This window comes from Aquila chrysaetos, chromosome 10 (assembly GCF_900496995.4).
Source record: "Aquila chrysaetos chrysaetos chromosome 10, bAquChr1.4, whole genome shotgun sequence".
NCBI classification, from domain to species: domain Eukaryota; kingdom Metazoa; phylum Chordata; class Aves; order Accipitriformes; family Accipitridae; genus Aquila; species Aquila chrysaetos.
The window spans coordinates 12,229,314-12,256,948 of NC_044013.1; the positions used below are offsets into that span (position 1 = coordinate 12,229,314).

Sequence of the window (27,635 nt, forward strand, 5' to 3'; positions counted from 1 at the left end):
CCATTAATTATTGAGATCCACTAATTTCTGATTTTAAGCTCTCAACATAACGCACTTGCTGTTATTTGCTCCCAGATGTAAGAGCTTACCTTGAGCTGTGGCTCTTCTTCATCCAGAAGAGAGATAATTCCAGCTGCAAAACAAGATCATAGTCAGTTTTGGACTCTCTCTGTTTCAAAAGTGAACATCTCATTTAGTTCAAAACCAACAGAACAGGAAATGCAGCTGTCTCTGGAATGCTGGTTTAAAATCTTCAGTATTAAACTTCAAAGATCAGATCCAGGTTTGTATTAAACATGATATAAAATAGTTCAGAATTTATAACTGAAAAGGTACACTGTTTATAAAAGATGATCCTTCTTAGAGGAAAACATATTAGGCAGGAACTTGGAGAATCTGGGATTTACTGCCGCCAGCTCCATCCCTAGTTTGCTGACTGCTTTCGAGCAAGTCACTTCCCACTTCCTCAAGGGGCATAAAGAAGAACATGTCAAAACATCCTAACTCATGTCAAGGAAACAGACCTCATGACTAAGAAAAGATGTCTTATCTCGCAGCTTTAGCAAGATTCCTGACACTGTCGACAACACTTGAACAAAAACAACTACAGAAATATTGTTTAACTGACATAACTGAGAGGTTCACAGTTATTTGGTGAGCTCGATCTGAAGAATAGTTATAGATGGTTTCATTGTCAGGCTGCAAGGATGCAAGTGAAAGGGGTGGAATAGGATCTGATCTAAGTCCAACACAATTCACTGCTTTCAGTCTTTCACCTGTTGTATAGATTGATAACCTTTTAAAATCTAAATAAGACATCAAATTGGAAAGGCCAGCAAGCCTACTAGAGGGCTGAACTGGGCTTTCAAAAGATCTTGACAAATCTAAAAGAAGAGTGTGCAGGTCAAAAGTAAAATGTACAAATATAGAGAGGAATCTCAGTAGTAGAATGGATTAAGATGAAACATGATCAATAATATCATATGGCTGCAGTGAGAGGCAGAGAACCCAAGCTTCACACTGAGGTGTGTAAGTGAGAGCGTTTCTTGGCACATATATGAGGCAATCCTTCCCTCTGTCTGGTACTGACACACCTGAGCCAGACTGCCGTGTCCCATGCTGGGCACCATGTCTTAAGAGTCATGAGCAAACCAGGGCGTTCAGAACTGAGCAATAAGAACAAAGAGGTCTACCAACTGGCACTTACAAAAGTTGACTGGAGGTCTGTAACTGGCTAGTCTACAGAAATCTGGGAAGGGTACAGAGTGCATACATGTACAGGGCAGCTGCCAGCAGAAAGAGAATAATTTGATCTTTGTGGCAGACATTAACAGGAATAGTAAGACCAAGCTTTATTTGGAGCTTCAAAGATTGAGGTTTGATGATTAGAAAAGTTTTCTGACTGTAAGACAGTTATTCCTTTTGCCTAACAAGGCTGTAGAACCTTCACTATCAGAGATTTTTTAAAACCAGGTTAGACACACATCTGCCAGTAACAACTGAAGGAGCACTGTTGTGGCCCTTGGGCAAGGAAGGCAGGTTCAGTAGCCCACCCCACAGTGCTCCTGCCAGCTGTTTTCTGCAACTCTACTCCAAATGTATGATTTTTTTTTTTTTTTTAAATAAACTCCTGCATTTACCTGATCTATCAGGAGGAAGCAATCTCACTCCTATTCAAGATACCGTTTCTATGTTTTTAAAACTCCTCTGAAATGAATACCTACTCTTCCTCAATTAGACATAAACATAAAGCAAAGGGTTCAGAAAGAGAAAGCAATTTGCAGACTATTATCCTCTGCACTGTTTCTCTCACAAAGTCACAACCGCTCACATATTAATTCCTGGCCTGAGTACTTTTGGAAATACTTCTCCTATTTTCTTACACTATAAAGTTCTCCATAGATCCAGAAACAGTGTTTTAACATCTAACTCCTCACATGCTTCGTTAGCCTGGACTCTTTAGGCTGGCTTTTCCTCTGCAAGGCCTTTGCCTTTCTGACCCCCTCCAAAGTTCAAGTCTGCCTCTTCCCCTTTCTCGCTCCCTGCTGTACCTCCTACAGACCCCGACTGCCCGCCTGTTTTGTACCTCCTACGCGTTATTCACTTTAAACAGGTGAAGACCTTCAGGTCACCCCAGTGTCTGCCAGGGGGCCGGCAAAGCCACCGCAGTGCCCTCCTCAAGTACCGGCAGAAGCTGGACGCGGCGCCGGGACGGGCGGGCGGACGGGCAGCCAGCCGCCTCTGCCTCCCGCGCGTCCCCACGGAGCCCGCCGGAGAGCCGGTCCCGCTCAGGCCGCCGCAGCACCTGGGGGAAGGGGGGGAGGCCGCCCCGGGGCACGGGCGGGCACTGGGCAGTTCCTCGCCTCCCGCGGCTCAGGCTTAAAACGCCGGTTGTGGCGAGCCGCCGGGCACCGGGGCGGCCTCCCGCTCCCGCCGAGGCGTACGGCGACTGCCGGCCAGGGGTGACCGGGTCGGGGGGGAGACCCCCGTGACGGGCGGCCCCACGGAGCGCTGCGGCCGGCGCCCCCGCGGCCTACGGCGGTGCCCAGTCACGGCCCTGACTCAGCGAAACCCCGGCGGGCAACGCTACCCCGCGCCGCTCCCTCACCGGCCGAGGTGATCATGGTGCCGCCCGGCGGCCCAGCGGAGGGAGGTGGGGTCCGGTCCGGTCCGGCCCGCTCCGGCCCAGGTGCGGTAGTGCCGCCGCCGCCCGGGGTCCGCGCCGCGCCGCTGCCGCTCCGCCGCCGCCCGGCCCGGAAGTGGCGCGAAGGTCCCCTTCCGGCAGAACCCCGCTGCTCCCGGGAAAGGTGCCTGTGGCGATCGCCTGCGCGGAGCGGCGGAGAAACAGCCAGGCGCGAGCGGGACAGCTCTGCCTCCCGGGGCCTCGCACCTTCCCCTGCCCCCCTCACAGGCACCCCGCGCTCCCCACGGGCCTCGCCAGCCCCCCCGGGCCCACACGGGACCCCACGGACTCCCCCCACACTCCGCAGACCCCACACCGGGCCCGCAGGGCCCCCACCGCATGCTTGGCCTGGGAGGGTAGGCAGCCTTCCCCTGCCTGCGCCCTCCTGCCTGGGGGGCGGCGAGGGCGGGCAGCGGGGCCGTGGGATCCCCACGGGTGACCCTGTAAATGCCCGTGTTTGCGCTGTGCCCAGACAAACGGCTGCCCCCTTCTGCCAGGCTGCACCGCCCAGGTGGCAGCTCCCCCCACACACACACTGCCAGGACAGGCTGCCCGCGACGGGGTGGCATCTTTTGGGGGGGGGGCGGGCATTTTACCCCACGGATTTAGCACCTCTCGCAGGCCGCCGCTGTGGGCCCCGACTCCTCTTGCATACCTTGTAGCCACGGGGAAAGGCCTCACCCAAACCCCATTTCTCCCGTAAAAAGGGAAGCAGGCGTACAGATGCACCTGGCAGCCCCTCACCAAATCATTTTCCCCATCGGTCACTTTGCAGCACAGGGCAGCGTCCAGATCTCCCACACAGAGGCGTACCTGAAGGTGACCCGGTTCTGGAGGACCATGGAGTCATTTTGGCTCCTGCTTTGGTTCCAGTATAGACAGATGGGAAATTCAGGCTGGTGGATTAGCACCAAGGAAAATGCAGCTCAACAGCAATGGTGCTGCACAACGAGAGATCAAAGCGCGCAGACATCAGCAGCATTGATTTCTACCTGTTTCTGCTAAATAGGAGAAAATACTTTCTGAAGGGCTTGAGTTCCTGGAGGAAACCCGATGGCCTCAGTTAGTGAACATTATTAATGAAAGCTATCAGAGCCTTACCCATGACACTGAGAGGTTCAGCTCCGCTCTTCTCAGACAACTGAGAAGATCTCCAGCCTTCCCCACTGGCCACAGGTGAGCAGCCTACCTGAGCTGCACACAGACCAATTCTGCTGATCTTCTGGATACTGGGGTCACTTCCATTCCGTCCCAATATACCTTTTATTTAAATTACGAGAAGTATCAGCCAAACCATGCGTAATGCTACTTTAAGGCAAACAAAAACCGAAGCACATTCCAATTCAGAAATTAATTGTCTTTATTCTTTACAGCAAGCATGTAAGGTAACAGTGCCCTTAAATTATTAAATTAATTGAACATGTAAAACTATCACCTGCTGCACCTTCACATGCCCAGCTAGTGGAAAAAAAAAAAAAAAAAAAAAAAAAAAGAATTCAAGTCACTTTAATTCCTCAAAGGAAAACAATACTTTTGGTCAAATGTATTGCCACTTACACCTCCTAAACCCCAGGCAGTTCATCCACTTCCACAAAAGTCTCACTGCAAGGGTAAACTTGCGTGATTTACTTAAAAATTACCAGTAAATAAATCCATTGGATTTGTAGCTCTAAGATAGGTTTAACTGCAAATCTGTACTCTTGGGCCGCGTCTTCATTGGTAAATTCTAGGTGGCAAAGACCAAATACTGCAGAAAATAAAGATTCACCTGATCATACCATCAAGTCCTACTGGACTCACCTAACCAAGGGCTTTATCAGGAAAGTACATAACTGCCCAGCAACCTCTGCTGTGAGGACGAGCAGAAGGAATCCACTGCACAGCAGACCTACGCGCTCATGCCAGGGACAGAGGAGGGTACCTTCATCTCGCTAAGATGAACGCACTTACTACTCAGTGCTGAAGCCTGCAGTCATGAATACAGCCACCCACACCAAGTGACTTTATTAAGTCACTTGATTACATTTGTATTTTCCACCTGGTCATAAGCAAAGAAAACCTACAGAAATCCTGCAGGCTGGAAGGAGAGCAGGTTTGGTGCCCTCTCTGCAGAGCAACACGCACTGCCAATGTCAGCTGCCTCCTAGGTTTGCTCTCCCCAGCCCACACCCACACAGGAAAGTGTTTCTGCTGTGAAGAGATGTGACATGTGCTTCCCCAAACGCTGCTCGCATGGACTTGGCATCCACCTACCCCTCCCTCCCACCGCCTTATGGGGCAGCTACAGTACCTCACAGCTGCATTTCAGGCAAAGCTTTCCTACGTAGGCCAAGCCTAACTATCCCAACACATTCAAACGAGCAGCGTGCTAACGCAGAGACTTGCTGAGCACACCTGGAAACACTCCCCATCTCTCCCACTTGATCCCATCAGCATGCCCCAGACACCCTCAGCCACTCTCTCCCAGCCAAAAGGGCAAAGCAGCACCATCATTAAACAGACTGACTCTAAACCCAAGAGCTGCTAAGCGCTGCTCCAGTGTTACAATCATAACCCTAGTGAGGTAGGTAGGCTTTGCTGTCCCCATCCTACTGGTGGGGAAACTGAGGCACGGAAAAATGGTTTGTTGAAAATTGTTGATGCTCATGGTCATGGGCAGAGCTGGGTAAAAAAAACATCCCCTGCTCCAGGTAAGAGCTAGAGGGATGCTGAAGGCACACTGCTGGGGGAGAATGCTGGCTGGAGCTGGCAGGACTGCAGACACTTTCCCAGACCACTGGGAAAAAAGGAGCCGGAGAGAGGACAGACATGCACGGAGGACGTACCGACATAATTCAGCAGCTAATCCAGAGAAGAGGTAGGCAGGACATGATGGGTCAAAGTTTCTGGTCTGAGCTGGATGAAGCTCCAGAAGGACAGCCAGCCCCAAACAAGACCTGTTTTATGTTGCATTAAAGTAAGAATAAAAAAGGTATTCTTAGCATTATAGTAATATTCCTCATAAACCAAGGATTTGTAATTAATTGTGTTGCCTCACAGGCTACAGGCAGCCCTTTGGAACTACTTAAATAGATTATGTTTATATTTTTGTATTTATTTATGAAGCAGCCACATCTTGTTGTGCTGCAGGCCACCTCCAAGACCTGCCACCACATGGCTGTGGAGATGTCCTAGGTAAGATGGGCCTCTCCCATAACCCTGTCTAGCATCAGCCACACCTTAGTGTCCATCTGCCACCCTCTCCAACCCAGGCAGTCCATCAGTCAGTCTATAAGCACCAGGACAAGCCAGAGGGATGGATGCTGCTCCCAAACCACACTCTACTCCAGCTGCCATTACCATCAGTATCTTTTGCATTATTCTTGCTACCCACAGTGGGCTGTTACTGCATTCTTCACATTACACAGTTATATTGAAGCCTTTTCAGTAGCTGGTAGATCCAAGGCCTCATATTTAGTCCCATTGCAGTCTCCATGCCACTGTGTTATTTGTCTTTTTTTTTGCTTGATCATAGAGAGAGCAGGAGCTTCAAAGCAGCAATAAAGCAGGAACACAAGGCAGCACAATCTGTTTGCCGGGGAGGCCAGCCCCAGCAATCTCAACAGGGAACTTTGCTCAGAATTAGAAAGCATTCCTCATTCTTCAAGCAGGTGGCTGCATTTCACACTCAAAAGTCCCAACGTCATCTCGCCCAGGATGTGGGATACATCCCCAAAGGGCTTCTCAGAAGCCCAGCGTCCAGCAGCAGCTCCAGGCACCCCTGGGCAACAGAGTGCAGCAGGGGATCGCTCCCTGGCACGGACCTCAGCGGCTGTCGGCAGCTATAGAAGACCCTGGTGAGTTAAGCCAAGCAGCTTCTCCCTGGAGCGGTGGGTGCTCGGAGGAGAGGGTGAGTGAGCATGCACCAGCTCCTCCTCCCACTGCTCCAAATCCATCTGGCAGATCCAGGACACAGACTGTGCTGGGCGCCCAGCAGCTCTAGGTGCCCGTGCCTCCGGCAGCTTCTTCGTAGTTTCCATTGGGGGACAGGCTGGTCAGAGCCACTTCTTCCTCAGGGTCCTGCAGGTCATCTGCAAAAAGCAGAGAGAGGTCAAGGGAGATCTGAATGGGAAACCCTTCTTCATGCAAAATGCAACTTAAGATAAAAAGAAAGCATGGGACGAAGCAATTGAAATTTACTCACAAGCTAAGCACAGCTGATTTTTTCCGTAACTGATTTTCATTTTGTTTTACAAACTCAACATTGCTTCAACAAACAGGGGTGATCTATGAGCAAAGGAGCACAGGGCCCAGCTCCCTGGCCTCCTGCGGTCTCAGCAGTCTCAGAACCAGCTGCATGGCCACGAGGCGTCACCTGCCTGGCACTGACAGCAAGATCAGGCACTTAAATTTTCTGACCCTAGAGGTGTCAAAGCTGCACAAATTGGGCATTTCAGCTGTTTTCTCCAACCCTTATGCTTTTTAAGCATTTTATGTCTTTAAGAGGCATTTGGACAGTGCCCTTAATAACATGCTTTAACTTTTGGTCAGCCCTGAAGTGGTCAGGCAGTTGGACTAGATAGGTCCCTTCCAACTGAAAATTCTATTCTATTCTATTCTATTCTATTCTATTCTATTCTATTCTATTTCTTTTTACAGTGAATGAGCTTCCCCTCCTCTAAATGCTCCATAGAGCAGTCTGGATCTCCACACCATGTGCCTTGTAGCCTCCTGCCTGGGGCCACTTCTGCAAAAAGAAAATCACTGCTGGGAAAGGCAAGCAGAAGTGCCAACGGTACAGCAAAGGCTGCATGCTAGGCCATTCGTTACCTGAACAATTTCCTTTAGAATCAGAGAGCCCAATGCTGACTGCCCTCTTCCTCCTCTCTGCCAACCCCAAATGCAAGTGGTTTGGGAACGCTCCTTCCAGCCATGTTTGCAGAAAACATCACGTAAGATCAAGGTGATGCTTCCAATTCGTTGTTTAGACAGACAGCAGTTCTGCTGCCAGAAACTCGGGCAAAACACGGTTGAGTACAGTAGTGCTCCCAGGGGTGTAGCTGGGCACCAGACCCAGCGTGGTTTTATTTCGATAAGCAAAAGATCAGAAAGCAGGGAGATGGCAACACAGCAGCCAGATGTGCGCTGGTTGTCTTCAGGTTCTGGCCAAACCACAGCCAGGGAAGAGATGTCAGCTGCAGAGCTGGAAATAGCTTAAGGAGGCCACCAGCAAGGGGTTTGGACACCAGGACCACCAGGGAGTCAGTGAGAAACCTTTGACAGTCACAGCAGGAGCACAAGGGAGGGAGCTGGGCATACCTTCATGAACGTTGTTTGCAGCTTTTGCTTCGTGACCTTTTCTCTGGCTCCTCCGGCTCGAAGAAATACACCGCAGGAAGGATGGGAGCCTCCACCTCTCCCGGTCTTTCCCCTCTTCTGGATAAACCAGAGAAGATGAGTTCAGACCGGCAGCAGGTCAGCCCTGTTGCTCCCCCACCTCCCTGCTGCTGACTCGCGACATCTCTCCTTCATGAGCACAACTCCTTGCAGCAAAACTGGGTCCACTCCACAGAGCACAGAGCAGCTCCTGGCAATCCTTATTTCGGGCTCAAACCTCTCTGCTACCCTGGAAATTTGTCGCCGGTGTCAGTTTGTACTTTGCCACCTCACTGCCAAAACCATCCTGGGTGCGGCAGCCCAGAGCGAGCAAGAAACCTGGCAGGAGCTCAGCCAGTACACGTGGCGAGGCTGGGGACTGACAGGGTTAGGGCATTCCTGCAGATGGAAGTTTTTCTTTTGTATTATCACACAGCTTCTGCCACACCAACCTATTTACTGCTCCCTGCTTTATTAAGGAATTCCTCCCTCCCAGGGAGACCTGCTGGACACGCAGACTTGCAGCACACTGAAAACTACAGCTGTAACTGCTTGCAAAATGCAGAGAGCATGTGGCCTCCATCAGTGTATAGTATTTATTCCGGAGGACAACAAGGGTCACAGCAAGTTACTACAGGCTTTCAAGCCATTATAGTAAAACACTACAGCAGCTTGTAAAACTACACCAGCATATTTTATATGGTCTCCAACAGCAGCAGTTCAGCATCTCCATTGAAATATCATCCAGCCTTTCACCTCCTAATTAGATAACAAATGATAAACCACTTCAGCGTCCTTCAGCTTATCAAACCATTGCGACACTAAAGGGTTCACAGTAGCAGTCTTTCCTGCCAGTCAACAAACCAAAACCTCCAGCCATAAACACATCCCCTCCTCACAGTGCGCAGGGACTCTGGACACCACTGAGGCACGGCAGGATAGCAGCCCAGCACATTGTTGCTTAGACTGAAGAGGTGCAGGAACCTCACTGCCATTCCTGTTCCAGCTCCGCTGCACAAATGACAGTGTCCAGGACATTCCCAGCACGGGAGGGCTGCAGCTCCAGAGCAACTGTCATGGGCAGAGCTGAGCAGCGGTGCGTATGGAAAAGGAACAGGCTTTGAAGCACAAGCAAACATACACAGAGCCTTACACTCTGTACACCTCCCAGCATCCTTATCCAGATGCAAGAGCATCTTTTTTCAGCTTAGGACAAGCCCTTTTCAAAGTCAAGAGGGGAAACAAGACAAGCTCAGCCTTGACTGAGGACGTCTTTACAGTGGCATCCCTAGAACCTGCTTTGCAGCCCCATGTCCATTCTTTCCACAGTCCTCCCTTACATTACGTTAAAGATAATATTCCACTTGTGCATTGCTTGTGGGGAAAGTCACAGGGTGAAGGAGACCAGCCTGCAATGAAGCTGGTGCCTGGCACTGCCAGGTCCCCAGCTCTCTGGAGGCACGTCTACGCCTGGGATCCCTCTGGCCACATGGAGATTTTGGAAGGTAGGGAAGGCAAGGCTCACAGGGGCATGGAAAGGAGCTGCCCCTGCCTAAGGTTGAACCCTGCAGCTGATGAGCGTCCTCATTACACATGCAGGTCCTGGGACACTTACATGACTAAAAGCACCGGGCAGAGCATCAGAGGTGAATTAAAACAACACGCCGAGTCCTACCCACCCACCATGCTTATAAAGCATACACAAACAGGCTGCAACACCTGCCCCGGCTCCTTCTGCTCCTCTTTGTTCACTGCTGGCTGCTATGCTGCTTCCATGTCTGCATGAAGGACAAATCCACAGCTAGCCACAAAATTACAGGTACTGAGCCAAGTGCCAGCAATGTGCAGAGGTAGAAAAAGGTCATGTATGCAGGGATGTTTTTCTGTCTCTGGAGCTGCTGTCCCACCAGGCTGCTGCAACAAGAACTGGAGGGCTCACTGGTGTCTGGGAGCACACCAGAAATTCTTGCAGCAGGAACAATGTGAGGAAGACAAAAGCATGCAAAAGGAGAGAAGCTGGAAAGGGGATTGTGCATGCCTCAGTACAAAGAGTTGGCAGAAGACAGCCCTGCACCCTTGCAGTGGGTCCCAGCCGTCTCAAAGCTCCTCAATGTTCAGATCCAGGATTCTGGACCGAGCTGATGGAAAGAAGCACCTGACTTGCCGCCAACCATCCCCATGTCCCAGGGGTCCCAGAGGACCCTGTCAATGTGGTGTTGCAGGCAAGTGCCAGGATCCCTTGGGGTAAAGACAGCGAGACAGCAGAAGAGCAGAGTTCCTGGAAATGTTGGGGAACAAGGGAAATGTGGGAAAAATGAAAGAAGAGAGGAGGAAAGGGAAGCAGTGCAAGACAAGCAGTGCCAAAGATTAAAGTGAGCCCGGACTGTTTTGTGTGGCTGCTGTGACAGCAGAGCCTGCCCAGCTGCCCATCACCCTGTGTCAGCACACAAACGTGACTCGCCTTTCACCCCAGGGCAAGTGCCGCTCCTCAAGGCCTGTTTGACACCCAGCTTTCATCCTGCCATCCTCACGTTCCTTAAACTGGCCACCAACAGACGCGTGGTTTTAAACCCAAACACCCACTTGCTGCTGTTCTTATTCATTATGCAAAGCCAGCACAAGCATCTTCCTCCTGCAGGAAGGTCAGGTCCCACCCGCACCCTACAGCAAGGGCCACACCCCAATTCCGTATCCCCAAGAACACACATCCATAAGCATGGATGGCTGCCATGTCACACGGATGGCTGCAATGTCACAGCCATCTGCTGCTACATCCCTGCTATCCATGAGCTGCTCTAGTGCTTCCCAACCCCCTGGGAAGTTTGCCCTCCCCAGCTGCTGGGACTGGGAACCCCACCAGAAAGAGGCAGATCCCAATGGGAAAAGCCTCCGATCCCACCAGCATGAAAGACATCCCATTGGGGAAAGCCAGACCCCACTGGGTGGGGGGGAAGATCCCATCAGAAGTGGTCAGATCCCAATGGGAAAAGCCAGAGCCCATTAGGTGGGGGGGAAGATCCCATCAGAAGTGGTCAGATCCCAATGGGAAAAGCCAGAGCCCATTAGGTGGGGGGGAAGATCCCATCAGAAGTGGTCAGATCCCAATGGGAAAAGCCAGAGCCCATTAGGTGGGGGGGAAGATCCCATCAGAAGTGGTCAGAACCCAATGGGAAAAGCCAGAGCCCATTAGGTGGGGGGGAAGATCCCATCAGAAGTGGTCAGAACCCAATGGGAAAAGCCAGAGCCCACTGGCTGGGGGGGGAAAGCTCCATCAGGAGCGGTCAGATCCCATTAGGATGGGGTAGATCCCACCGAGGAGGGGAAGATCTCGCAGGAAAAGGGAGCAAATCCCGTTGTAAAAGCCCACGGCCCCCGGGCGAGGGAGGGAGGGAGCAGCCCGACCACCCGCTGCCCTCCCCGGCCGGTGCCCCCCCCCCGCCCCGGTACCTGCGGGGTGCTGCAGGGCGGCCCGCAGGGCGCGGCAGGCGGCGGCGCGGCAGTCGCGCAGGGCGGCGGGGCTACCGGGGCTGTACCGGGCCGCCTGCACCGTGCCGGGCACCGGGAAGTGCCGCCGCAGCGTGGCGTCCAGCACCGCCGCGTCCTCCCCGTCCCCGCCGGGCAGGAGGACGCCGACGACGGCGGGCGGCGGTACCGGGGGCAGGCGGCCGCGCACGTCCCGCACCACCTCCCGCAGGCGGGCCCGGGCCCCGCGGCCCCGCGCCGCTCCGCCGCGGCACAGCACCAGCAGCAGCCGCGCTGCCAGCGCTCGCCGTCCGCCGCCCGCCCGCCGCCGGGACGGGCACCCGGACCCCGACCCCGGCGCCGGTCCCGGTCCCGGTCCCGGCCCCGGCGGCGCCTCGTCGCCCAGGAGGTCGCGGGCGAAGGCGGCCAGCGTGGCCGCCGCCGGGGCTCCCTCCGCCACCTCGGCCACCAGCAGCACGGCCCGCCGCCCGCCTGCCCGCTCCACCAGCTCCCGCAGCTCCTGCAGCTCCGCCGCCATCCCCCGCCGCCGCCGCCGCGCACCCTGCCCGGCACCGCGCACCGCCCCCGGCACCGGCGCTCCGCGCCGCCCACTGACCCAGCCGCCCGCCCCCGCGCACCGGTCCCTCGCACCCTGCATCAGCCCCGGCTCCGTACCCGGGCACCAGCTCCGGCACCGCCCCCCCCCCCCGCGCCCAGCACCACCCGGTGCGCCGAACCCCATGCGGCGGGGCGGGGGGGGGGAGGCCGGTGTCAAGGATACCCCCACCCGCCCCGGGCAAGGCGACCTGCAGCACCTCCAGCCCCGGCCCGGGACCGGCACCCGCCCCCCCAGCTCCCTCTGGTGAACAGCCCCCGCCTGCTGCCGGGTGGGCACAGCAGAGAGGGGTACACGAGGGGAGCTGGGGCCCCCAGACCTGCCACGCAACCAGGCTCAGAGCCCTTGCGCAGCCCTCCTGCGAGGCTGGTCTTGTTTCCAAGGAAGAGGTGATAAAATTCAGGCAAAAAACATGCGCTGTGGAGGGGCTAGGAAGCTGAGGGAGGGATGAGCAGAGGCTATGGTGACTGCAAAGTGGGGCATGCACGAGGCCGTGATAGAGGAGCAGCTGATCGTGTACCCCCAAGGGTACAACGTGCTCCTCAGGGTGTAACGTGCCATACCCCAGGGCAGTGATGGAGTGGTCTCCGTGGCATCATGTGCCATGGGAGGCACTACGCTGCTGCACAGCCTGGCCAGGCTATAGCCACATTTGGGAAACAATTCCACTTCGGGAAACAATTACCCCCTCAAGGCCATACGCACCTCACCGGTCACAAGTTCCCCAATTCGTGCACAAGTGCACAGCCGAGCCGCAGCCCCCACCCCACACGCTGCACCTCCGAGTCCCTTCCCAAGACAGTCCCCTTTGGCTGCCCCTCTGCAAACACCACATCCATTCCCCTCCATGCAAAACACAGCCCATAGTCACAGCCCCACCAGCACTGGCAGCGCTCCACAGTGACACACACATGTCCCCTCAGAGCACAAAATGTTTGCAGGGATAAGTACGGAGCTATAATCAGGGCTTCGGTGCTGGCATGCGTTGCACAGCCCCACCACGGGGAAAGACCCATATCCCACGAGCCGGCTCTGCCAGTCAACGGTGAATGAAAGCCTCGTGACAGCAGCCGCCGTGTGCAGCCCTGGCACTTACACACCGACACCGTGCCTCTCAGATGAACCAGGAATCTCCAGTCCGCAGCATAGGGTAAATAATTCCCCTGTGCCATATCAGAACAGGCTCCTCTAAACAGGTAATGTCTTATCGCAAGAACTCAGGAGGGGAAAAACAGCTCAAAGGTGCAAACGGCCGGAGTCACCTTGGCCAGTTGCTCTCTGAGGCCATTCAGAACCAAACCATCTCTGTGGGATGGGCGGAGGAAGCTCCAGGAGCACTGGGGGCAAAAGCAGAGCTGAAATCCACGTGCTTGCCCTGGATCAGTGATTCCCAACATGTGCGTTGGGGCACACTTGTGCCATGAAGGTGGCTGAGCCAGCGTGCCTGCTCCCTGCCCGTCCTCGTGGCCGCCCGTCCTCGTGGCCACCCGTCCTCGTGGCCACCCATCCCCAGAGCCCAGCAGATCAGCAGCCACCACAGTGAAGGGATGTGCCACAGGCTGGTCCCCAGGCACAACGGAGGTGTGGCAGCTTGGGAAGAGTGCTATGTGCTGCCAATTTTAAGCCTGGAAAACATTTGCCCCAGCTATGACAGGCTTAGCAAACACTGCCCCATGCCAGCATTGTGGGGGCCAGACAGCCCAGGCGAGAGTTTCAGAGAGACTTTCTGCCCTGGGTCCTAGCAAAAGTAACTTACTCATTGACAAGTGCTGATAAGCAAATAGGGGGAGATAAAACAGAAGGATTAGGTGCCTCTTCCAAAGATCAGGGTCTATTGTTGCAAGAGTCCTTGCTTCCATGCCAGCGTGGTAGCCCTGAGAGCAGCTGTCAACATGGCAGGGCTACAAAGTCAGACATAATTCAACAGCCAGGTCTGTCCTTAGTGTTGCCCAGATTTTGTATTTACAAGGATTTTTTTCTCATCTGTTCAGAAGCCTGCTCATGGTCCCATGGAGAAAAGCCTTGGGTGTAATCAGCACCATGAGCTGTGCCAGCAGGAGGGGACAGGAGTAGGTGCTGGTCCCCAGGAGCCCTCACCTTGGGGTTTCTCTGCTCATACTTTCCCCCACTACAGAATTTTGGGTACAGCCCTCACACAGATTTGTTCATGAGCCAGTCACAAGCAGAAAGTCTCTGGGAAGAGTGACCAGTAGCTTTGGCTGCTCCCTGCAAGGAACAAGCCAAAGATAGACACTTGCTTCACCCAGTTTGACCGGGGAAGCCCAGGTCCCTTGAAGTTGGCTCAAAGGAGGCAGGATGCTCCCTGCAACCTGCCACAACAAGACCTACAGTATGTTTAAACTCTACACGAGCTGCAAGCACAGCCTGCGGTGTGATGGTGCCAGTTATACCCTGTCTGATGTGCAAAGTTCATTACAGCACGGGTCTTGCAGGGTTCTTTTGAAGCTGTGCTGCGCAAGTCACATAGAGACCCCAAAGTGACTTGGAAGTGGGCTCTCAAGCAGGTGATTCCCCAAATTTATGAAGATTCCTGCAGAGAAGGTATAGAAAAAAATGATCTTCCTAACTCAGGCCAGAAGGAGCACCACTGGCTGTTTCTCTGCAGCGGCCCCAATGTTTAAACTGCCAGCACAGCCTCTAAAAACTAATATTAGGGACCAGGTAGAGCTGTTCTTTGTGGCCACTGCAATTCTCTGGTTAAGTTTGGGTACACATGTATCATTGCCAGAAGAGGATGGTTGGAAAGGTGAACATCACCCACAATACCCAACCAACCTTGTTTACACTTCTTTACTCATTAACACAGGTACGATCTAATAGTAAATACAACTTTATCTTCCTTTGTATTACTTAAAGAGATACAGCTCAAACAGTTCAGAGGCAGTCATGAGATCAGCAGTATTTGTAGTCCCTGACAAAGTGAATTCAGAACTCTGGCAGGCATCTGAGTGAAAACACAGATGTATTTACAAGGCCTGACACCCCTTCAAACATCCATCTGACAGTCACATTTGCAGAAAATCTCTGCAGATAGCCCTAAATGAGGGTAATCACATCTCTTACATATGCCCATAGCTGTTCAGAGCAAACACAACATCTGCTCATTTTGGACATCAAAGGAGGAAGAGAAGATGCTTTGTTCAGAAAAATGAATTTATCGTGTGTATTAGTAGTGCCTTGAAGTCTAAACAAAATCAAAGGTCCATTGGATTAGGCCCCTTAAGAGATGCATGTACCAAGATTAAACTCTCTTCTGAAGAGATTAGAAAGAGGAGGGGAAAAAGAATTCTCCCGCCAATTTTGATGATAGGAGGCAGAGAGGCTAAACGAGCACGAGGGAATCTGTGGGAGCAGCTCTGAGCCCCCATGTCCAATGACCCAGCCCAGCTCCTTAAACTCTTCCTCTCAGCAGCCTCGATGCTCACGGGGGCACTTGGAAAAGCCTCTGAGCCAGCTAGGAGTGGGAACCGGCTGCCGACAAGCTAAGCCTTAACAAACATTTGCACAAGCGCTCTTTCACAGACCTATTCTCCAAACCTGCTTCCACTTACTGCTTTGGAAAAACACATCATTATGAGATGCTGGAAAGCATCTGCTTTACTTGTGCAGCTGCCACCAGGAGCATTGCTGCAGGGCACCAGCAGCGCTGGCTGAGCTCTTCATCCATGGAGACCTTCTTGGGTGCCCCAAAGAAGTAGCAGAGGAGGTAATTGCGAGTGAAGAAAATACCCCAAACCCCACCTATCCTCTTGCCCTGAACATCCCAGTCCCACTGATCCCCTTCTAGCTTCTGTCTCCTGTTCACTCCTCCATGGCTCTTCCCATCTCCTCCACTGACCTTCCCCAAAACTTCCCTCAACCTTTCTAGCACCTGAACTTTTCCCCCACTGAAGGCTGCACTGTATCAAACCAGACACAGATCCTTCCTGTGACAAGTTCAGTTGCAACTGAATCCAAACTGGATGGTCGCTTTGTTCTGTCACAGCTCCCCATGCCCAAGACCCAGCCACCTCCAGGGACTGCTGAGGCAGCCCCAGTTTTGGTCCCCTGGCAGCCTGTGCCAACTCAGCCCTGGCCTGGATCCATCCAAGTCATCACACACCTCTGAGCAACACTCAGCAGAGGTTACACCCCATAAGCAAATAAAGCTGGGAAGTCTTTGGCTGTCCCACGGCTCCAACACAGCCTGGCTTCCTGATGGAGAACACCAAACCTTTCCCTGCCTCTCTTCTCCAAAATCCCGTTCCCTTTGAAAGCCGTGCCTCATCCTGCCCATCTCTGCAGTTGTCCTAAGTTTCCTTATGTTTCCTTGAGTCACCATCCCTTTCCGGATGGCAGAGGGGCATAGGAAGGGATTTCTGAAGAGGAGGATGGGGACCTGGCACAGGGCCATGTGCAGAAAGCCCATGGTGTTGGGGCAGTCCTGGTCGTGCAGTAGGAGGGATATCTCTGCCTGTCGCCTTAGAGAGCGATGGAGGCTGCCCCTCAGCCTACTCTGCTCTTTGGTCCTCCACTGGGAAGATGTCCAAAAACTGGCTGGCGATAGACATGAAATCAGACCCAAGGACCAAGCTGCCTCTTCTGGCCTTTTTCTGGATGTGCTGCTGGAGCCTTGCCCTTGCATTGATGACAGGACCTGGGACTAGCTGTTCACCACCACCAGCCTCCTTTTTTTCCCAGTACACACATGCCTTCAACAACAGCAGTCCAGCTTTATGTATGCTTACCCTTTGCAGAACCTCTCAAAAGTTACCCCAGACCCCTACCGAGCTGGAGACCTGTGCTTGGGGACCACTGCATGCAAACGCAGCCCCTCCTGCCTCGCTCACGCTCCCCCTTGCATCCTTCTGCCTCATTCCCACAAAACCCATTCTTGGCAGAGGCCAAGCCCCCAGGTTCTCAGAACTGCTCCCTTCATAAAGACAAAGGGCAGATCCATCAGCTTGCCAGGCTAGAGTTGCTTCGACGGGCAGAACATGTGGGTTTAGATCTGCCTGGTTTGACACAGTTGAGCCCTGAAAGAGGCCACAAATAACCAGCTGGCGAGGTGCCCTTCTGGTACACTACTGGGCACCAAAGGGCAGTTGGACTTTGCCCTGGAACATAGGCACGATGTGCCAGATCAGTGAGGAGCAGGGCTAGGCAAGGATTTTTTGGAAATGGGCAAAGCTTGGCTCAGGTGCCTTCTTGATCAAGATCTTCTTCCAGAGGTAGTACTCAGATGCTCATATGCCTGAAGCCCACAGGATGGCAGCTCCCTGCTGCTCTCATTGCGTGTCATGCCAGCTGAGCAGAGCAGGTTGTTCTCCTCTGCCCTGGGAAGAGACCTGTTGCCCTTGGCAAACTTCTGGGCCATGCAGCAGTACTCCTAATGCTTGCTGGTGCGTCTCCTCTTTGGGATCTAGCTGAGCTGGCTGAAGAGGTTTCAGGCCACAGCTGCTTGTTTCTGCTTTGCTGGATCACAGTGCTCCCGCTAGCCTGGCACCACAGCTATCGCATGAAAACTCGCCAACTCTACATTAGTCAAAATGAGAATGGCGTTCAACATTTAAAGAGCAGATCTCCCATGACTTGCCTTTGTTGGAGTGCAGCAGGTTGGGGGAGCAGTCACAGCAGCAGAGCAGGGAGCTCTAAGACTCCTATATGTCCATCCAGGATTAGCTGGAGAATGAAGCATGGATGCAGCTTGACAGCACCCATGGTGTTCTTCCTCCTCGACTGTCCGGGGGACCACACTCCTCCCCACCCCAGCCACATATCCCTGTGGCTACCTCACTTGCCCCTGCAGGCATCCCTGTGCTCCCAGGTCCTGGCCAGGATTTCAGCCATGTGCCTCAGAGCTTCCCCTTTTACCAGCAGCGCTTGGCGGTGCCGCATGTCACCCCGCACAGAAGTGCCTGGACACAGCACGAACATGCTGCCAGAGGAGAAACTTGAGAGAGCTGCATGGACTGCGCCTGGATTTGGACGGTTAACTGCATGTTTCAAATTCTACAGGAAATAATAGAAACACAGGACCTCATCATGGCTACTTGCTTTAAGCATGTGCTAATGTGCTGATCAGGACTCTCTTAAAGCCAAACTTCCTGCACTCACAAACAGCCTGAACTGTACACATCTTGCATTGACTCAAGAAAACTATTTCTGCATTAGCTCGATAAAAAAAAAAAAAAAAAAAGCATCCTCTCTAAAGAAAGGGGGAATTTATCCTAAGATGCCCAATTGCTCATGAAAAGTCTCTTCTACAACAGAGCAATTGGGTCAAGTGTGTTATAATTATATTTAGACAACTGGACAAGGTCATTTCCCCCCTGTCCTTTAAAGCAGGTTTTTTCACAGAACCAGCACCTCATCCAAGAGGCTGCCAAGCACCAGCACCACCCAAACACCTGCAGCAAGGTTGTTTTGCTTTGTACAGTCACACTGTCCTTAAGGATGTGGAAAGAACCCATATTTGAAAAATAACATGGAGGATCCTTTCCCTGAGAAAAGTTGGTTCAGAGGCTCTGTACCACACTCAAATCCCACCCCTTCCGTACTATATTGCACAAACCTGCAGCTTCAGCAGGAGTTTCATAGTCTTTGATGTACAGCTTTAAAGCTTATAGGTACACACAGACACACAGGGAAGTCAAATAAATACCAGGTTTTTAATACTTCTTTTGGAGATTGATAAGATCTTAGGCGGATACAAGATCTGTAAAAAAACCAGAGAAGAAATACATTTAAACTCCCAATGCGAAAATGTGGAGCTAACCATAGTGCCTTGCCATGCCCAGAGAGGATGGGAAATGAGTTCAGCTATTACATGGGCCATTGGCCTTCAAAACAAAAATAATCTACTGCTCCCACGGTTTCTCCCATCCAAAATAACCCATCCCAGTAATTCAACCTGCTGGATGTCTACTGGTACCCACTTTTATGGGTGTAAGGTCAGCTGCCTGCAACAGCTCCTTTAATTGACAGTTGGCTAAATGTTGGGTTTTCATCTGCACAAATATTTTTTTTTTACCCAGGAATGAGAAGCGAACACAAATGTACTGTTTTACTTGTAGTGCCTCTAGTTTGAAGAGGATGCTGATTGATTTCCTGTTACAGAAGGGCTCAGCAGTGTCAGTCTGCATTTGTGCCTAGACGAGGACCGTCCTCGCTCCAGCTGATTCTCAGCCCCATACACGCTGTGGGTTCAGCCCACACCGCCCTCAGTCCTCCCACAAGAGCTGTGCTGAGACCTCCGTAAGCCAGCACTTCGACCCTGATCTACAGATCTCAGTGGAGTTTGGGTCAAGATACAGCAAGCTTCTTTCACCCATCATACTGAAGGCCTGCTCAGGCAGCAAGCATGAAAACACAGCACGAATGACAGCAAAGTGTCACATGCCCAAACACACCACACTGAGCTACCAGGCACGCCTGGAGTGGCCATCTGTGAAATAGTGACTCACAGAGCATGCTGTGCACATAAACCATCCACAGGTCCTTCCATCAGGGTAGGTGGGAAGGATCCCACGGATCAGTGTAACAAGTTTAGACAGCTCATCCCAGACCCTTCAACTGTTCTGGTGTAAGGACAGTATCTTGGGAAAGGCCAACACACTAATGGCAAATAGCAGTGCAACAGGAGGTGGACCTTTGTCTTGTTTGCAGCATCTTGTTCGATAAGCAAGAAGGGGGCAGCAAACTTTGCTCTCCCACCATCCTGTGACTACAAAGAACCCTGGGGAATTTCAGGAGCTTTGTGCTGATGGGAGCTACATACCAAAGAGCCCTGCATCCAGGCTCTCCTGGGAAAATGTGGTCTTAGCTCTTACCTCGGAGTTTCTTTCACTATCTGTTTTGGGATAGTTTAAAATCCAGAGGCTGCTGGCCTGCCCTGACTCCCTCTCTGTTAACAGCTGGTTTCTTGGGGACAGCCCAGCAGGTTTCTCAGGGACATTTTGATATTCGAGCAAGGCATTTCATGCAAAGCAGAAACTCAGTGATTTTTGATAGAAGTTTCCTGGGGTAGATTGTTCAGCCAATGCAGCAAAGAAATCTGAGCTTTGTAGCAAGGTCAGCATGATGCTGAGGGCACAGTGTCCCCTTCTGGCAGCAGCCACATACTGAATCATGTCCATGCAGAAGGACTGGGCAGACAAGCAAGGCACCAGGAGGGGAGTATTTCTACAAAGAGACATCCAGGTGAACAGCACTAAAACCAACCTGCCAGATTCTGCTGCCCGAGGAAATTCATTCTCCAGCCATCTTTGATACCTTGTGTGGCATATGTTCAGGTAGGGCACAGCAGTAACTGAACTTTGGGAGCAAAACAATAAATCGACCCTGGGAGTCGACTTGCAGGGGAGGAAACGCACATAATAGAACAGCAGGCATCATCCTGGTCAAAGCTTTGGCCTATAGCTCACCCCAAAAAGTTGGTACATCCCTCCAGTGAAGAATGCAGCATCAGTGAGACCGTGGAGGTGTTAACATAATCACGGAAAGCCCCAGCAGTGGAGTCAGGTCTGCAGTTCTTACACTGAGCAGCAATTCCACAGCCACGTGTGTTTTGGGGCAAGAAGCAAAAGCCACCACCAGCCAACTTGGAAGAGGACACACAGTAGGCTCAGACTCACATTGCCCATCCCCATCCCAGCACTTAAGCCCTCACTCTCATTTCCAGCTCCCATTGCCCACAAGGTCTAGTTTAACTTTCCTCCTGTATCTGAACCCAGCCACCACACATCATGTTGGTCTACACTGTTCCTCAGACCCTTCCATGCCCCACCCTGTGCATGTTTATATTTCCAAAAAGCCTGCCTCTGTGTCCCTTGCCCCTGTGTTTGGCTATGTCCCAGGATACCTTCATGGCAGTTTAAGGCTTCTCTCAGTGCTCTACACGCAGCTCTCTTTGCCTCGAGGATACCACCAGGCTGGCCGGGGTTGTAGACCGCTGCCTCTACCACCAGTTGCCAGGCCCCATCCAGCAGACACTGCAGCCTCCTCAGCGCTTCCACGGCCTGGTCCAGCTGCTCCTGGGGGCCTGGATGGATCATCACAAGCACCAGCACATCTGGCAGGCAGGGGAGGAGGCTCCTCACATCCCAGAGGGCCTCATCCAGGTGCTCCCACCGCATGAGCTGCTTCAACACAGTGGCTTGCCACAGCATAAAAACCAGATGTGGCCGAACCTCCTCCTCCTCTTCCATCCTCTCCGCCTGCTGTAGTTTAGCCCTGACGTCAGCTGTGCCACACAGGTCCTGGGCAAAATCCAACAGCACCGAGGGAGCTCTCACATTGCCATTGTCCACCTCCATCACCAGCACCCGTCCGTTTCGCCTCCCCACCATGTCCAGCAGGTTGAGGAGCTCCCAGGTGGTTTGGTCCACGAAGGAGCGGACAGCAAGCTCCTCTGATGCCATAGCTTCCTCCCACGTCAGTTTACTGCACGCCTGGGGAAAGGAGTGGAAGGGGTTTGCTGTAGCAAAGACACTTGCACCCCACAGGCCTTGGAACAGGCTACACCTGCTGCTCTGAGCAGCCACCAGGTAGAAGCAAACACACTGGTTTTGGTGGGACCAAATGAACGTGAAAGGAAGTAGCAGAGTTTTGACACAAAGACTCAAAAATTGTAGCCATATGCTATTTGATGTTGGACCTCCCAGAACAGGCTTTGTACCTTACCACTCTGGTACAGTAGAAGATGAGAGAAAAGGGATCATTATTTCTGGGCTGCTTACCTCAAACTCAAGAGTGCTTATTACCTTCTCATCAGCAGAATCCAGCCACATGATAGGGACCAAGTCCTACCAACCTGCTGTTACAGTCCAATTTGCCCACTACATTTCCTCCTCCTTCCTCTGGTAATGCCCCAAACAGGAAATTCAATTTGTATTCCACCACATCCTTCTTTGAATCCTATGTGTACAACCTGTCAGTACTTGCAGAAGACTAAAGCTCTCCTTGACTTGACCCAGGATGCCATAAGCTGCAGTTTCTCTCCACAGATTAGAAAAAAAAGCACTTTCCAGTGCAAGTGCTCTCCTACTGCTGGAGACACCAGTAGCAGCAGGTGTAGTTCTTGAACCAAGTTCAGTGAAATAATTTCTATACCAGCGCTGAGTAGCCAGGTCGAAACAGTTTTTGTTTGAATTGCCATTCAAAATAAAGTCTTAATTTACCCAATAATGCACTCCTAATACACAACTACTCCACCTCCTTCAGAAGGAAGAGGATTAGTTATGAAATACCTGCCCACCACAGGAGATGGGAGACAAGCCCAGTCCCAGCTGAGGGCTCCCTGCTGCAGGCAGGCAAGCAGCAGGGCCGGGCAGGGAGAGGGAAGCTCTCGCTCACAGGGAAGGAGGGACCTGCGCTGGAGTGGGACCAAAGGAAGGTTAGGGCAACAACTCACCTGCCTCACCAACTAGGGATGCTTTCCAAATGACGGAACAACTACACGGAATCAGTGGTATTACCCATCCAGGGTACTGACAGATCATTTTGGGACTGTGACATCAGCAGTAACCATGCTAACCTGCAGCTGCCTGAAACCTCCCTTAAAACTACCCAGTATTCTTGAGGGATGTACTAAGAAACTTTGAGGCTTGCACTTTAGGAAGCTTTAAATTCATTTTTTACCACCTTCTTGTTCAACAAACCTTAAAGAACTCGTGAAAACGATACACTAGTCTAATGTAAGGATCCTCCCCACTCTACATTACACACTGTGATAAGGCTGGCCAGGAAACCAGCAAGTATTAACTCTCAGGCACTACAGAGTTGTGTGATGAAAATGTGTCTAAATAAATTTCATAGAGCAGATACTACAGGCATGAATGCTGCCCAGGTACATATGGCCTCATTCTTTGTGATTCTACTAGAACTGCTATTTTTAGATGCGAGCTAGGACTTAAACCTGCTAGGATTTAGTGTCCCATTACACAGTTTTCTCTCAACAGCAGTCATCGCCAAGTACAAGAGAAACAGGAACAAGAAGTTTCCCTCTACTAGGTAGGCAAGGAATTATTTCTCATGTTCTGTATAAAGCTTGTGTGCACAGTTTATGAGGTTGTAAACGTTTATTGTTTAGCCCTGCAAACCATTCAGATTCCACAATGGGAGGCACAGAGAGGCTGCAGTAAAGGCTGACAGTTATTTGCCTTTAGAATGTAGTCTGCTCTACAAATGCCTTGCCAAGCACGGGTGGAATCTCCACTTCATTATCTAGCTTAGCGTCACTACTCCATCCCGTGCTGTGAATTCCAATATGCTACTGAAAAAGAATGAAGTCCCTCAAAATAGGTGGAGAGGATAAAAATAGAAAAGTACAAAAATTAAACAGATTCTCCATTTTATTTCCAATAAAAATTTAGATCCTAGATGGATACAGCATCTGTAAAAGACAAGAATAGAATCATGTTAGAAATCCTGTTACTGGACTGGACTATTTTAAACAGAAGTTTTGCAGTTACAATTTAGATCATTGATCTCCTCAACTGCTATAAAAGTGATCCTCCCATTTTTACACAGAAGAGGTGCAAGCTAGTTCAGTGATTTGAAGCAGCACTTCGCTGGTGCATAGGCTCCCCCGTCAGTCAGCCCTCCTTCCCACTGACAGGAAGAGTCCTCACGGGTCTAGTTTCAGGATTTAACTGTGCCGCTCCTACTGTGCTTTTTCTAAGGCACGGGAGAAAGACAGAAAGGAAGGATTGCATCCCCTCTGATACTCCTTTTGACAACATCGCTAGAAAGGTATTGCATCAAAACTCTGGGCAAGGGACCTAAAGGGACAGCCTCACTGAAGCCTTGTGGCTAAAACATTGACTGTGGAGCAGGTCCTAGCAGACAGGTCAGGACTGTGCACCCCTCAGTTAAAACGTTTGGGAGGTAGGAGAAAAAAATCTGTCAACAGGTAGGAACTGGACTAGAAGGGTACAAAAATACATGTACAAGATCCAGGAAAGAGAAATCAAACTGGCTTTAGAATGGAGCTGAGGAAGAGTCCCAGAACTCGAAGAGCCTTTCCAGGCTGAGCAAGCACACAAACCCCTTGACAACGAGACAAACCCCCTCAGCACAAGAAGCCAGCCACAAAACTCTCCTAGCTCCAAAAGGAGCACTTATCAAAGAGCCATGCTGAATACACAACCGCAACAGAACAAAACTATAGTTCAAGTTTTCCCCTCATACTATGTGGGATTGAAAGGCACCCCAAAAACTGCCAATAAATATCTTCTTGTGAAAATCCACTTACCACCCGGATTCTGTGTCCAATGGCCTTCGCAGGAAGGTTGGAACGGAACTTGGCACGAACCATGCCGCTGTTCCCATGGGCGCGAGTTACTTTCCCCCAAATCACTCGTGTCCTGTTGGGTTTGCCACCAGGGGTTACAGTGTTGCTGAGAAAAGAGAGGAAAAGAACTGCTGAGCACACCAGTCACAGCTCTGTACAGAACCCATCAGGGATGGGGCAGACAATGCAGCCTCTTTAAGGCACTTCTGTAACTTTATTCCTCAGTCATCTTTAATTGGACCACCTTCGACTCTTATTTACCTGTGAAATTTGCTAGGCCTGGGATTTTCACTATACCTTCCAAACAGGTAAGTATTGCAGCTTGTAATTTATCAGAAGCTCCACTGGGGAACTATTAACAAGTTACGAAGCTTAAAAATTTGGAAAACACTGATGCTAAGATGATCAAACCGAAAACTCAACAATTTCAACGCCAAAGAAAATGCAACGTCTCACTTGTAAGATTTCTCCAGACACACCAAAGGCAGGAAAGGAAGGGATAAACTGCAAAAAATTGCTTTAGCAGAAAAGTCATAGGCCATCTTGGAAACGATGGTGGTCAAGTTAACAGTCTGATCAATTTTATTCAAGGCAATTCTGAACTCGAACAGCTACACTCAAAGAAAATTAAGTGGAAGGTAATAAGTAACTGTTCTTAAGGCCTCCACCAATGCCAGCACAGCAGAAGTGACAGTGCTGACAGGGGCATGCAAAAGCCAGGATACAAATTCCTCCAGGCTTCACAAAATAGTTCTGCTGTTTGAGTAACTCAATAGCTCAGAGTACTCAACACAAATTCACCTCACTTCAATTTATTCTATCCGCCTTCAGTGTTTGCCAGTCTCAGGCAAAATTTGTTTCTCATCCCATTTACTCTCTTAACACATCATTTATAACAGTGAATGATTATTCCATGTAATTTCACAATCTGAATTAAGAACATGTGGGCTAATTAAAGCAAAAATAACCAAGGACTTAAAAAATGAAACAAACCAATGAAACTGGTCTACACAGTTCTCCATGGACATTCTATTGATAAATTGAGCCCAATTTATTTTTGTTCTAACAAAAGTTCTATAAACAGACTGCTCACATCCTGGCATTTGCAAAAGCTGATATAGGAGTTGGCCAATTTAGCATAACAATAAAAAGTGACTTACTTTTTAGCTTTGTATACATAGGCACACCTCTTGCCCAAGTAGAAGTCTGTCTCCTGACGGGCATAAACACCTTCAATTTTCAGAAGGGCAGTGTGCTCCCGCTGGTTTCGGAGGCCACGTTTGTAGCCAGCAAAAATGGCCTTGCACCACAGCCTAAAGGCATTGAAAACATTTACAAATCATAATTCACTCCAAGTATCAAATGTAAAAACAAATCATGTGCTGTTTCAGCAGAAACTATTTCCACAGCAGTAGAAATTTAATTAAGAAAAACCCCACTGCTTTCACTTTTACAGATTACTGCAAATCCTTATGTTCAGTCAACAGAGGAAAGCTAAGTAACTGGGACATGAAGTATTTATGAAAACTTTGTATCTTTCTGCTTGTTATAAACTTCTGGCACTACAGACTTCATACTAAAACCAAAGTGCTTCAACATTAGTGGGTGTTATGTTTTCAAATGTCTACAAACACTCTGTGATGAGTAAACATTACTTTTTTTCTATATACCACAAACTGAGTCTCCTGTGTTGCAGTAACTGCTATAGGAGAAAATATTAACTGCTGCTAATTTGTAGCCTCAAAGGAATTAACTGCAGTCTACGAGGACAGCCAGAGAGAGAGCTCCACGTGCACTGGACAAGTGACATTACACAAACTCCTCAACAATTCTTCGCGACAAAGACCTGTCTGTACTACGCAGGTAAAGCAATTATAAGGCTCATTCCATGCATCATGTACGCATCACGATTGTCTCAGCTGCATCCAGCAACTGTCCCATAACACAGCAATATTAAACTAAGCTGTCCAGTTCTACCTTCCACACGTGCATAACAGAAGACAAACTCCACAGATAAATATTAAGATAAAAAGCTGTGATTCAGATTTGATCCCTCTACCATTTACAAACTCAATCCCTATATCTGTAAGAAAACTCGATAGCACAGTAGCTCTCTTACTCAAGGAAACAATATGTCAAATTCTCTAACGTACGCTGACAGTTCACAAACACCGTGCTAACAAAAACACCTCTAACAGCCCGCATCTATTGACAGGTCGTGGAAAGCGTGGCACACCACATGAACAGCTACAATCAGCTTAAGGCAAAGACTTCAGAATAGGGACACACAACTGTGGGCGTTTAACAGAGAACCCAGCAGGATATTGGGTAAAGGAGCTGTGCTGGAAAATGAGAGCAGCCACAGGAAAACGGATCACTGTCCACAGCTTTAACAACACACTCTCAGAAATGCTCAGTTTGCAAAAGGACTTGTCAAAAGTTCAGTGTAACAACGAACCGAGAGCCATCTCGGGGCAGGTCACTCACCTCCCGGTCATGGTGTCCTCCTGAAGCCCTGGTCCCAGCAGGCCTAGAAACGACACACAAGCCATGAGCCTCCCAGGCCGGCAGCAGCGTTCAGCCGAGCGAGCGGGAACTGCCGCAGGCCCGGTCCGGCGGCCAGAAGAGCCTGCCGGCCGGGGGCCACCCGCAGCAAGGCGAAAAGGGCACTAGGGCCGCCAGCCTCCCGCGGACCGGCTCCGCCTCACGGGGGAGGGAAGGGGACCCCTCCGCTTCCCCACAGAACGGAACGCTCCAGGCACCTCGGCCCCCCATCAGCTGCGGGCCCCAACGGGCGGCCGGGACCATCCGCCCCACATCGGCGCCATCCCGCCCTCTACCCTCTCCGCACGGCGCCAGCCGCAACGCCCCGGGAGCCCCGCGCCCGCCGACGGTCCCATGGCAGGGGAAACTTCCTCCCCCGCCCTCCGCGCCGCCGCTCCCCGGCTCACCCCCACGGCGGCGAACCAAGATGGCGGCGAAAGGGACAGCCGGCGCGCTGCCTTCCGGGATATGGGCCAGGAAGGACCCCCCCCCCCCGCCGGCGGCCACCGGCAGCGCCTGAGCGGGCAAAACCGAGGCGGCCCCGGCGGGGTGGGTACATCGCCCCACAGCGCCGACCCTCTCCCCGTCCCCCGCGTCCCCTTTGTCCTCCGGCTGGCGATCCGGGGAGGGGGCGGCCCCAGTGCCGCCGTGCAGGCACCCGCCGGGCCAGCCCCACGAGG

At 51.5% G+C, this 27,635-nt stretch overlaps 4 protein-coding genes across 10 annotated transcripts in view; all 4 read right to left on the minus strand.

The window, feature by feature from the left end:
* The window catches only part of PSMD1 (proteasome 26S subunit, non-ATPase 1), a 75,475-nt gene extending 72,708 nt beyond the window's left edge, over positions 1-2,767 (minus strand). For 2 of the 3 annotated variants that reach the window (XR_005933360.1, XM_041126702.1), the window contains exons 1-2: positions 2,609-2,767; positions 90-133 (exon numbers count right to left, since the gene is read on the minus strand). Coding sequence is in view for 2 of the 3 variants with exons in the window: in XM_041126702.1 (XP_040982636.1) it covers positions 90-133; positions 2,609-2,624 (60 nt within the window). In the remaining variant the exon portion in view is untranslated. The remainder of the gene's footprint in view (positions 1-89; positions 134-2,608) is intronic. The other variant, XM_030028148.2, reaches the window with a different exon arrangement.
* Positions 2,768-4,025: 1,258 nt separating this feature from the next.
* Positions 4,026-12,038, minus strand: C10H2orf72 (chromosome 10 C2orf72 homolog). Its single transcript, XM_030028395.2, has 3 exons — positions 11,486-12,038; positions 7,982-8,098; positions 4,026-6,753 (listed from the first exon to the last, which is right to left on the minus strand). Exons 1-3 carry the CDS (start codon positions 12,036-12,038, stop codon positions 6,662-6,664), a joined length of 762 nt encoding a protein of 253 aa, XP_029884255.1. The 3' UTR covers positions 4,026-6,661.
* A 6,730-nt stretch (positions 12,039-18,768) lies between these two features.
* LOC121233605 lies at positions 18,769-23,206 on the minus strand. 5 transcript variants are annotated; one of them, XR_005933450.1, is made up of 2 exons: positions 20,543-23,206; positions 18,769-18,834 (listed from the first exon to the last, which is right to left on the minus strand). XR_005933450.1 is itself a non-coding variant. In XM_041126922.1 (2 exons), exon 2 carries the CDS (start codon positions 21,536-21,538, stop codon positions 20,819-20,821), a length of 720 nt encoding a protein of 239 aa, XP_040982856.1. In that variant the 5' UTR covers positions 21,539-21,568; positions 22,531-23,206; the 3' UTR covers positions 18,769-20,818. The 5 variants fall into 5 exon arrangements, 3 of the variants coding, with proteins under 3 accessions (XP_040982856.1, XP_040982858.1, XP_040982857.1); XR_005933449.1 differs by having other exon boundaries at positions 20,340-23,206; XM_041126922.1 differs by having other exon boundaries at positions 18,769-21,568; positions 22,531-23,206.
* A 246-nt stretch (positions 23,207-23,452) lies between these two features.
* On the minus strand, positions 23,453-27,471 carry RPL35A (ribosomal protein L35a). The gene is made up of 5 exons (XM_030027164.2): positions 27,363-27,471; positions 26,899-26,941; positions 25,572-25,724; positions 24,373-24,517; positions 23,453-23,511 (listed from the first exon to the last, which is right to left on the minus strand). The coding sequence occupies exons 2-5, from the start codon at positions 26,907-26,909 to the stop codon at positions 23,488-23,490; spliced, it is 333 nt and encodes a 110-aa protein (XP_029883024.1). The 5' UTR covers positions 26,910-26,941; positions 27,363-27,471; the 3' UTR covers positions 23,453-23,487.
* Between the last annotated feature and the right edge of the window lie 164 nt (positions 27,472-27,635).